The sequence below is a fragment of the Oncorhynchus kisutch genome, unplaced genomic scaffold (assembly GCF_002021735.2).
Source record: "Oncorhynchus kisutch isolate 150728-3 unplaced genomic scaffold, Okis_V2 scaffold966, whole genome shotgun sequence".
NCBI lineage: Eukaryota > Metazoa > Chordata > Actinopteri > Salmoniformes > Salmonidae > Oncorhynchus > Oncorhynchus kisutch.
Genome location: NW_022262911.1, coordinates 42,501 through 55,000, shown reverse-complemented (window position 1 = coordinate 55,000; position 12,500 = coordinate 42,501). Strand labels below are relative to the sequence as shown.

The following is a 12,500-nucleotide window of genomic DNA, read 5'->3' as shown; positions in this document are numbered from 1 at the left end:
GTTTATTAATGATTCAGAAAATATCCACAAACAAATGACTAACGGTATAAAAACGACTTCTTCTAAACTCTTTCCAACCCCTTTATAAAGTATTATATTATAAAGTATTATTTAATAAAATATTATTTATTAAAGTATTATTTAATAAAGTATTATTTATAAAGTATTATTTAATAAAGTATTATTTTATAAGGTATTATTTAATAAAGTATTATTTAATAAAGTATTATTTAATAAAGTATTATTTAATAAGGTATTATTTAATAAAGTATTATTTAATAAAGTATTATTTAATAAAGTATTATTTAATAAAGTATTATTTAATAAAGTATTATTTTATAAAGTATTATTTAATAAAGTATTATTTAATAAAGTATTATTTTATAAAGTATTATTTTATAAAGTATTATTTAATAAAGTATTATTTTATAAAGTATTATTTAATAAAGTATTATTTAATAACGTATTATTAGTCTTCAAAATGCAAGACAAAAGAGGGAGCGCTGCTTTGGAATCACGTATGAAGACAAAGAGAGGTGCTCATGGGAGAACGGGGAATAACTAACTAACCAAGTTGCAGCTGTGTCAAAGCATCATACTTCAAAAACAAACAAAAGTACTTTATTTTATTATTATTATTATTATTATTATTATTATTTATTATATTATTTAAGCCTCTATTCCATGTTCAAAACAGAGAAAAGCACCAACGCGTTACGGCTCACAGGCCTTCTTCATGTCGCAGTGCCTTTAATGTAAGAGTATTACAAAGTAAAGTAACAGTAATCAACAACAGGAGCGTAAGTCTCACCGTCGGGACAGTAGCATCCGTCTAGACACTGCAGCTTGTTGTCGATACACATTCTGTCCACGTTACAGGACACAGGGCAGCAGGTGATGCACTCCTTATACTGCAGACCTGGAGGGCACGGCATCGCTGGGGAACACAGGAAGTGACACCGTGAGACAGGATGTAGCATCACAAGACAGGAAGTGACATTAGCGGGACATGAAGTGATATCACGAGACAGGATGTAACATCACAAGACAGGAAGTGACACCGTGAGACAGGATGTAACATCACAAGACATGAAGTGATATCACGAGACAGGAGGTAACGTTACAAATGTTTGACATTACATTTGTCTTGGGGTTTGTTTCGTGTAATTACATACCATGTGTGACTTGAAGGAATAATATTTTTGGGGGGCAACAAGCCAACTGAAACGGCACTTAATTATCTACACTAAAACGAACTACAGTGTATCCTGCATGCGGGTATGGGTAAATAACGGTATGAAGGGTACCTACCACACTGTGGTATGTGAGTCCTCCAGTCCGTCAGTGGGTGGTCGGCGTGGGCACAGACCCGGGCATACTCCGTGAACACCTGGCATACCACATCACCGTTGGGACCCGACCTTCATTCAGGGCAAGATAAAAGACAGAATACAACTCTTTCACTGAACAGAAGCCAAAGACAGGAAGGCAGGAAGACAGGATGTTACACTGAACAGAAGCCAAAGACAGGAAGGCAGGAAGACAGGATGTTACACTGAACAGAAGCCAAAGACAGGTCGGCAGGAAGACAGGATGTTACACTGAACAGAAGCCAAAGACAGGTCGGCAGGAAGACAGGATGTTACACTGAACAGAAGCCAAAGACAGGTCGGCAGGAAGACAGGATGTTACACTGAACAGAAGCCAAAGACAGGTCGGCAGGAAGACAGGATGTTACACTGACGTTTACAACACATACTAAACACTAACAGTGGAAGGGATGTAGTTTACAACAGGTACTAAACACTAAAAGTGGAAGGGATGTAGAAGTTTCTATTTTTGCAGTTTTCATCACGTACAAAAATGATTCTAGAAATGTTCCTAGCTGTAATATTTGTAGACTAGTTATTACTAACAGACAGAGGTCGTTGGTGACTAGTTATTACTAACAGAGGTCGTTGGTGACTAGTTATTACTAACAGAGGTCGTTGGTGACTAGTTATTACTAACAGACAGAGGTCGTTGGTGACTAGTTATTACTAACAGACAGAGGTCGTTGGTGACTAGTTATTACTAACAGACAGAGGTCGTTGGTGACTAGTTATTACTAACAGACAGAGGTCGTTGGTGACTAGTTATTACTAACAGACAGAGGTCGTTGGTGACTAGTTATTACTAACAGACAGAGGTCGTTGGTGACTAGTTATTACTAACAGACAGAGGTCGTTGGTGACTAGTTATTACTAACAGAGGTCGTTGGTGACTAGTTATTACTAACAGACAGAGGTCGTTGGTGACTAGTTATTACTAACAGACAGAGGTCGTTGGTGACTAGTTATTACTAACAGAGGTCGTTGGTGACTAGTTATTACTAACAGAGGTCGTTGGTGACTAGTTATTACTAACAGACAGAGGTCGTTGGTGACTAGTTATTACTAACAGAGGTCGTTGGTGACTAGTTATTACTAACAGAGGTCGTTGGTGACTAGTTATTACTAACAGAGGTCGTTGGTGACTAGTTATTACTAACAGAGGTCGTTGGTGACTAGTTATTACTAACAGAGGTCGTTGGTGACTAGTTATTACTAACAGAGGTCGTTGGTGACTAGTTATTACTAACAGACAGAGGTCGTTGGTGACTAGTTATTACTAACAGAGGTCGTTGGTGACTAGTTATTACTTACAGACAGAGGTCGTTGGTGACTAGTTATTACTAACAGAGGTTGTTGGTGACTAGTTATTACTAACAGAGGTCTTTGGTGACTAGTTATTACTAACAGTCAGAGGTCGTTGGTGACTAGTTATTACTAACAGAGGTCGTTGGTGACTAGTTATTACTAACAGACAGAGGTCGTTGGTGACTAGTTATTACTAACAGAGGTCGTTGGTGACTAGTTATTACTTACAGACAGAGGTCGTTGGTGACTAGTCAGTACTAACAGACAGAGGTCGTTGGTGACTTGTCAGTACTAACAGACAGATGTCGTTAGTGACTAGTTATTACTAACAGACAGAGGTCGTTGGTGACTAGTTATTACTAACAGAGGTTGTTGGTGACTAGTTATTACTAACAGAGGTCTTTGGTGACTAGTTATTACTAACAGTCAGAGGTCGTTGGTGACTAGTTATTACTAACAGAGGTCGTTGGTGACTAGTTATTACTAACAGACAGAGGTCGTTGGTGACTAGTTATTACTAACAGAGGTCGTTGGTGACTAGTTATTACTTACAGACAGAGGTCGTTGGTGACTAGTCAGTACTAACAGACAGAGGTCGTTGGTGACTTGTCAGTACTAACAGACAGATGTCGTTAGTGACTAGTTATTACTTACAGACAGAGGTCGTTGGTGACTAGTCAGTACTAACAGACAGAGGTCGTTGGTGACTTGTCAGTACTAACAGACAGATGTCGTTAGTGACTAGTCAGTACTAACAGACAGAGGTCATTGGTGACTAGTTATTACTAACAGACAGAGGTCGTTGGTGACTAGTTATTACTAACAGAGGTCGTTGGTGACTAGTTATTACTAACAGACAGAGGTCGTTGGTGACTAGTTATTACTAACAGAGGTCGTTGGTGACTAGTTATTACTAACAGACAGAGGTCGTTGGTGACTAGTTATTACTAACAGAGGTCGTTGGTGACTAGTTATTACTAACAGAGGTCATGGTGACTAGTCAGTACTTACAGACAGAGGTCGTTGGTGACTAGTTATTACTAACAGACAGAGGTCGTTAATGACTAGTCAGTACTTACAGACAGAGGTCGTTGGTGACTAGTTATTATTAACAGAGGTCGTTGGTGACTAGTCAGTACTTACAGACAGAGGTCGTTGGTGACTAGTCAGTACTTACAGACAGAGGTCGTTGGTGACTAGTCAGTACTTACAGACAGAGGTCGTTGGTGACTAGTCAGTACTTACAGACAGAGGTCATTGGTGACTAGTTATTACTAACAGACAGAGGTCGTTGGTGACTAGTTATTACTAACAGACAGAGGTCGTTGGTGACTAGTTATTACTAACAGAGGTCGTTGGTGACTAGTTATTACTAACAGACAGAGGTCGTTGGTGACTAGTTATTACTAACAGAGGTCGTTGGTGACTAGTTATTACTAACAGACAGAGGTCGTTGGTGACTAGTCAGTACTTACAGACAGAGGTCGTTGGTGACTAGTTATTACTAACAGAGGTCATGGTGACTAGTCAGTACTTACAGACAGAGGTCGTTGGTGACTAGTTATTACTAACAGACAGAGGTCGTTAATGACTAGTCAGTACTTACAGACAGAGGTCGTTGGTGACTAGTTATTATTAACAGAGGTCGTTGGTGACTAGTCAGTACTTACAGACAGAGGTCGTTGGTGACTAGTCAGTACTTACAGACAGAGGTCGTTGGTGACTAGTCAGTACTTACAGACAGAGGTCGTTGGTGACTAGTCAGTACTTACAGACAGAGGTCATTGGTGACTAGTTATTACTAACAGACAGAGGTCGTTGGTGACTAGTTATTACTAACAGACAGAGGTCGTTGGTGACTAGTTATTACTAACAGAGGTCGTTGGTGACTAGTTATTACTAACAGACAGAGGTCGTTGGTGACTAGTTATTACTAACAGAGGTCGTTGGTGACTAGTTATTACTAACAGACAGAGGTCGTTGGTGACTAGTCAGTACTTACAGACAGAGGTCGTTGGTGACTAGTTATTACTAACAGAGGTCATGGTGACTAGTCAGTACTTACAGACAGAGGTCGTTGGTGACTAGTTATTACTAACAGACAGAGGTCGTTAATGACTAGTCAGTACTTACAGACAGAGGTCGTTGGTGACTAGTTATTATTAACAGAGGTCGTTGGTGACTAGTCAGTACTTACAGACAGAGGTCGTTGGTGACTAGTCAGTACTTACAGACAGAGGTCGTTGGTGACTAGTCAGTACTTACAGACAGAGGTCGTTGGAGCAGCTAGCCATGTAAGACAGAGGACTGACAAACTCATGACAGCCTGTAAATGGTTCCTCCAGAAGCATTGCACACACCTCCTCCACTTTCTGTCACGGTGAAAACAAAGTAAGATCCAAGTTTACCTCACACAAACCCAGAACAGGAAATGAATCACACAAACCCAGAACAGGAAATAAATCACTCAAACCCAGAACAGGAAATGAATCACACAAACCCAGAACAGGAAATTAATCACACAAACCCAGAACAGGAAAATAAAGAACACACACAGTAGTTCAATTTAGGATAATTAAATCTAAAAAAGTGTGGTTAGTAAGATTCAAAAATGTCCTTTTTAAATAATTGTGGTCCCTCAGGTAGAGACTGAGAACCACTGGTCCAAGCAGAGACTTGGCAGATAGCAGCACCAGAGATGTCTTCTTAACACAATCACTACCTGTAGGTGAGGTTAAGGTCAGGGTTATTCACTACCTGTATGTGAGGTTAAGGTCAGGGTCAAGGTTATTCACTACCTGTATGTGAGGTTAAGGTCAGGGTCAAGGTTATTCACTTCCTGTATGTGAGGTTAAGGTCAGGGTCAGGGTTATTCACTACCTGTATGTGAGGTTAAGGTCAGGGTCAGGGTTATTCACTTCCTGTATGTGAGGTTAAGGTCAGGGTCAGGGTTATTCACTACCTGTATGTGAGGGTTAAGGTCAGGGTTATTCACTACCTGTATGTGAGGGTTAAGGTCAGGGTTATTCACTACCTGTATGTGAGGTTAAGGTCAGGGTTATTCACTACCTGTATGTGAGGGTTAAGGTCAGGGTTATTCACTACCTGTATGTGAGGGTTAAGGTCAGGGTTATTCATTACCTGTATGTGAGGTTCAGGTTTACTCACCAGTAGTATGTGTGGTTCAGGGTTACTCACCAGTAGTATGTGTGGGTCAGGGTTACTCACCAGTAGTATGTGTGGTTCAGGGTTACACACCAGTAGTATGTGTGGGTCAGGGTTACTCACCAGTAGTATGTGTGGTTCAGGGTTACTCACCAGTAGTATGTGTGGGTCAGGGTTACTCACCAGTAGTATGTGTGGGTCAGGGTTACTCACCAGTAGTATGTGTGGGTCAGGGTTACTCACCAGTAGTATGTGTGGGTCAGGGTTACTCACCAGTAGTATGTGTGGTTCAGGGTTACTCACCAGTAGTATGTGAGGGTCAGGGTTACTCACCAGTAGTATGTGAGGGTCAGGGTTACTCACCAGTAGTATGTGTGGGTCAGGGTTACTCACCAGTCGTATGTGTGGGTCAGGGTTACTCACCAGTAGTATGTGTGGGTCAGGGTTACTCACCAGTAGTATGTGTGGGTCAGGGTTACTCACCAGTAGTATGTGTGGGTCAGGGTTACTCACCAGTAGTATGTGTGGGTCAGGGTTACTCACCAGTAGTATGTGTGGGTCAGGGTTACTCACCAGTAGTATGTGTGGGTCAGGGTTACTCACCAGTAGTATGTGTGGGTCAGGGTTACTCACCAGTAGTATGTGTGGGTCAGGGTTACTCACCAGTAGTATGTGTGGGTCAGGGTTACTCACCAGTAGTATGTGTGGTTCAGGGTTACTCACCAGTAGTATGTGTGGTTCAGGGTTACTCACCAGTAGTATGTGTGGGTCAGGGTTACTCAACAGTAGTATGTGAGGGTCAGGGTTAGTCAACAGTAGTATGTGTGGGTCAGGGTTACTCAACAGTAGTATGTGTGGGTCAGGGTTACTCACCAGTAGTATGTGTGGGTCAGGGTTACTCACCAGTAGTATGTGTGGTTCAGGGTTACTCACCAGTAGTATGTGTGGGTCAGGGTTATACTCACCAGTAGTATGTGTGGGTCACGTGAGGCGCAGGGCGAGGGGAACATGAAAGGCACCATGGGACACCTGACCTGGTGAAGCTCCTCCTCCACCCAGCTGTTCCCAAACATGGACAGGTCCTCCGTCACCACACCTGTATGGGAAGACAGGCGGAACACAGCCGGACGTTACCACCGCTACAAGATGTTGTTCCAGCCCTACTTCTAACACACCTGATTGTAGCAGTAAGGTGCTCTTCAGGACCTTGACCACCTGATTGTAGCAGTAAGGTGCTCTTCAGGACCTTGACCACCTGATTGTAGCAGTAAGGTGCTCTTCAGGAACTTGATCAGCTGATTGTAGCAGTAAGGTGCTCTTCAGAACCTTGACCACCTGATTGTAGCAGTAAGGTGCTCTTCAGTACCTTGACCACCTGATTGTAGCAGTAAGGTGCTCTTCAGGACCTTGACCACCTGATTGTAGCAGTAAGGTGCTCTTCGGGACCTTGATCACCTGATTGTAGCAGTAAGGTGCTCTTCAGGACCTTGATCAGCTGAATCAGGGGTGTTACAGCAGAGATGGAGCAAAAGCCTGCACCCCTGTGAGCTTTCCAGAGGGAGGGGCCACCATTACTGGATCTGACCTGTGACTGTCCTCTCTTTCTCTGTTCTTACCGTAGCTGGTCTTCAGTCCCTCCTCTACTGTTCTCGCTTTCTCTGTTCTTACCGTAGCTGGTCTTCAGGTCATCCTGTACGTCTGCGTTGAAGTTGCCACACAGACCGCAGGTCCTGCCCACCCACTCTGGGCTCAGCTTGATGTAGACAGAGCCACTGTGTCCGTCCCAGGCCAGGGTGAAGCCATGTTGCTGGGTCACCAAGACATAGCGGGAGATCTTCTCCAGCTCCACGTCATGGATGTGGTGAGGCAGCTGGACACTGCATGGTGGGAGAAGGAGAGAAGGAGGAGAGGAGGATGGGAGGAGGAGAGGAGGGCGGGAGGAGGAGAGGAGAGGAGGACGGTAGGAGGAGAGAAGGAGGACGGGGGAAGAGGAGGAGAGGAGGACAGAAGGAGGAGAGAAGGATGGGAGGAGGGGATGAGGAGAGAAGGACGGGAGGAGGAGAGGAGGACGGGAGGAGGAGAGAAGTAGGGGAAGAGGAGAGGAGGAGGAGGAGGAGGAGGAGGAGGAGGAGGAGGAGGAGGTCCGGGAGGAGGTGGAGAGGAGGACGGGAGGAGGAGAGAAGGACGGGAGGAGGAGAGAAGGAGGAGAGGAGGACGGGAGGAGAAGGACAGGAGGAGGAGAGAAGGAGGAGAGGAGGAGAGGAGGAGGAGAGGAGGAGGAGAGAAGGAGGGGAGGAGGAGAGGAGGAGGAGAGGAGGATGGGAGTAGGAGAGAAGGAGGAGAGGAGGAGAGAAGGAGGGGAGGAGGAGAGGAGGAGGTGGAGAGGAGGACGGGAGAAGGAAAGAAGGATGGGAGGAGGAGAGGAGGACGGGAGGAGGTGGAGAGGAGGATGAAGAGAGAAGGAGGAGAGGAGGACGGGAGGAGGTGGAGAGGAGGACGAAGAGAGAAGGAGGAGAGGAGGATGGGAAGAGGAGAGAAGGAGGAGAGGAGGACAGGAGGAGGAGAGAAGGAGGGGAGGAGGAGAGGAGGAGGAGAGGAGGATGGGAGTAGGAGAGAAGGAGGAGGATGGGAGGAGGAGAGGATGAGAGGAGGAGGAGAGGAGGAGAGGAGAGGTCAAATCAGTCAACCAGGGTTCTCTAAGTGTGTACAGTCGTGGCCAAAGGTTTTGAGAATGGCACAAATATTAATTTTCACAACGTTTGCTGCTTCAGTGTCTTTAGATATTTTTGTCAGATGTTACTATGGAATACTGAAGTATAATTACAAGCATTTCATAAGTGTCAAAGGCTTTTATTGACAATTACATGAAGTTGATGCATGGAGTCAATATTTGCAGTGTTGACCCTTCTTTTTCAAGATCTCTGCAATCCTCCCTGGCATGCTGTCAATTAACTTCTGAGCCACATGCTTTACTGTTGGCATGACACAGGACTGATGGTAGCGCTCACCTTGTATTCTCGGGACAAGCTTTTTTCTGGATGCCCCAAACAATCGGAAAGGGGATTCATCAGAGAAAATGACTTTACCCCAGTCCTCAGCAGTCCAATCCCTGTACCTTTTGCAGAATATCAGTCTGTCCCTGGTGCCGTTCTTGACACCAGGCCACCCTCCAAAAGTCTTTGCCTCACTGTGCGTGCAGATGCCTGCCTGCTGCCATTCCTGAGCAAGCTCTGTACTGGTGGTGCCCTGATCCCGCAGCTGAATCAACTTTAGGAGACGGTCCTGGCGCTTGCTGGACTTTCTTGGGCACCCTGAAGCCTTCTTTACAACAATTGAACCGCTCTCCTTGAAGTTCTTGATGATCCGATAAGTGGTTGATTTAGGTGCAATCTTACTGGCAACAATATCCTTGCCCGTGAAGCCGTTTTTGTGCATAGAAATAATGACGGCGCGTATTTCCTTGCAGGTAACCATGGTTGACAGAGGAAGAACAATGATTCCAAGCACCACCCTCCTTTTGAAGATTCCAGTCTATTCGAACTCAATCAGCATGACAGAGTGACCTCCAGCCTTGTCCTCGTCAACACACACCTGTGTTAACGAGAGAATCACTGACATGATGTCAGGCAGGGCAGGGCTGAAATGCAGTGGAAATGTTTTGGGGGGATTCTGTTCATTTGCATGGCAAAGACGGACTTTGCAATTAATTGCAATTAATCTAATCACACTTCATAACATTCTGGAATTTATGCAAATTGCCATCATACAAACAGAGGCAGCAGATTTGTGAAAATGTATTTTTGTGTCATTCTCAAAACTTTTGGCCACGATTGTAGGTCTTTCATTCACTCTTATTCTGGACCTCAATTAGTTGAGACAGACCAGGAGTTGGACATCTGAAAGCATGCACACCCACTACCTCTCTTCCAGTTCGGGTCAAGACCGGGAGGGGTCCGAGACCAAGTTGTCATAGTTTCTGTTCGATTTGATTGGTTCCCGCTGGAGGGCACCCTTACCTTGTTTTCTAGTTTCCACAGTTACCCTGATCATTACTTATTGGTTTCACCTGTGGTTTAATTACCTTCTCTGTTCACCTGGTTGCCGTGCTGTTTAGGTTCCTCTGTTGTCCTGTATCTGTGCTTAGGTCTCGTGTTTTGTTTAGTTTACTCTTGTGCTTTTGCCTTGTTTTCCGTCAAGACTTGAAGTAAAAGATCTGGATGTACCCTCATCTCTGCTTGCTGTGTTTAACTGCGTCTGGGTTCCAGTTCGTACCAGCATTATTGTAACACAAGTCAAGAACGATGCAAGTCCAATTTCAAGACCACGGTTGTAAATGTGTCAAATCACCATGATATCAAGATCTCAAAATGTCCAGTATTTCTGTGGTCATATTTCAGAAGAACAAATGGACTCTTTAGATATTCTGAATGGTGATGAAATGGATGCTGAGGACAAACAGAGAGACACTCTACACATTATCACTAACCCACTGATTTAATTTGATTTGAAACAGGTCTATAACAGATGAAAAGACTTAAGTAGATTCCATCTCCCCCCTGGTCTCCTCTTACTAAATAGAGCTGTGAAACAATGTCTTATCGACCAGTAAATCAAGGACATTCTGACCACCGCCACAATGTTTGAGGATATTTTTCAACAACAGTGAAGGACAGTAATGTTATGAGTAAAGTAGAAAGCCCAGGCAGGTTTTAATAGTCGATGAGATATTGTGTCATGAAAGGAGTGTGGATATTTGGCCGTAGCGAAGAGGTTTTATGGACCGACTGAATGAGAGCTGGTAATTATATGATTTTTACTCCGGTGGCTCCGGTTGGACTCGGCAAGAAATTACGAGAACTCGTTGTCCGAGACTGAGTCAAGACCGAGTAAAAACACAGAGACAAGACCTCAATATGTTGTCTGGAGACCAGACTCACTACAACACTGCCTGAGTTATATGGACACAACGGGACAAGACCTCAATATGTTGTCTGGGGACCAGACACACTACAACACATTGTGATGTCACAACGGAGACCAGACTCACTATAACACATTGTGATGTCACAACGGAGACCAGACTCACTACAACACATTGTGATGTCACAACAGAGACCAGACTCATTACAACACATTGTGATGTCACAACAGAGACCAGACTCACTACAACACATTGTGATGTCACAACAGAGACCAGACTCATTACAACACATTGTGATGTCACAACGGAGACCAGACTCACTACAACACATTGTGATGTCACAACGGAGACCAGATTCACTACAACACATTGTGATGTCACAACGGAGACCAGACTCATTACAACACATTGTGATGTCACAACGGAGAGCAGACTCACTACAACACATTGTGATGTCACAACGGAGAGCAGACTCACTACAACACATTGTGATGTCACAACAGAGAGCAGACTCACTACAACACATTGTGATGTCACAACGGAGAGCAGACTCACTACAACACATTGTGATGTCACAACGGAGAGCAGACTCACTACAACACATTGTGATGTCACAACGGAGAGCAGACTCACTACAACACATTGTGATGTCACAACGGAGACCAGACTCACTACAACACATTGTGATGTCACAACGGAGAGCAGACTCACTACAACACATTGTGATGTCACAACGGAGACCAGACTCACTACAACACATTGTGATGTCACAACGGAGAGCAGACTCACTACAACACATTGTGATGTCACAACGGAGACCAGACTCACTACAACACATTGTGATGTCACAACGGAGACCAGACTCACTACAACACATTGTGATGTCACAACGGAGAGCAGACTCACGACAACACATTGTGATGTCACAACGGAGAGCAGACTCACGACAACACATTGTGATGTCACAACGGAGACCAGACTCACTACAACACATTGTGATGTCACAACGGAGAGCAGACTCACGACAACACATTGTGATGTCACAACGGAGACCAGACTCACTACAACACATTGTGATGTCACAACGGAGAGCACTTCATTTTAACACCTTTCTCAGCTCTTATTTTACATCTGCTTATAAAACATTTATTAAACAAACCTGTAATCAATCAATCAACCAATCAATCAGTCGATCAAATCAATCGATTACCTCTGTCCCTTGAAGGTAACTTTGGACCTGTGCAACCTGATCTCTCCTTCCCAGGGCAGGAAGAGACTAACTGACCGCGTGCAGGAGTAGGGAGACGAGCGGCAGTCTGGGTCATTGTGGACCTGTAAAATCAACAGAATAGACTGTTTATTCATTTATAAAACGTTTTAGTTAGTTAGTTGATAATAACAAATAAGTAAATACAATAAATAAAATACAGAGACATTTAGATCAACGACATCGCTACCGTACACAACATGAACCGAGAAACAAGTGACCAGACCGAACAAGACCAACAGTCCCACCACACCCCCCCCAACCCCAACCGCACACACCACAACTCCAGAAACGTAAAACCCCAGGGCATTCCCAAATCATATGGAAAACATGTACCAGGAGCTCCCCTGAGGGCACAGTGAGCAATTTGGGGATTGTCTAGTTTTCATCTTGAATGGTTAGTGTGGGGTGCAGTTCAATTCTACGGGGGTTGCTCGATTCGATTCATATGTTGGACCAAACTCTGGTC

General features: G+C 44.2%; 1 protein-coding gene across 1 annotated transcript in view; it reads right to left on the bottom strand.

The window, feature by feature from the left end:
* Positions 1–12,500, bottom strand: part of LOC116363902 (otogelin-like) — a 76,616-nt gene that overhangs the window by 58,150 nt on the left and 5,966 nt on the right. The window contains exons 6-10 of the mRNA XM_031817249.1: positions 11,975–12,096; positions 7,512–7,720; positions 6,777–6,939; positions 1,312–1,421; positions 812–937 (exon numbers count right to left, since the gene is read on the bottom strand). Coding sequence (XP_031673109.1) covers positions 812–937; positions 1,312–1,421; positions 6,777–6,939; positions 7,512–7,720; positions 11,975–12,096 — 730 coding nt within the window. The remainder of the gene's footprint in view (positions 1–811; positions 938–1,311; positions 1,422–6,776; positions 6,940–7,511; positions 7,721–11,974; positions 12,097–12,500) is intronic.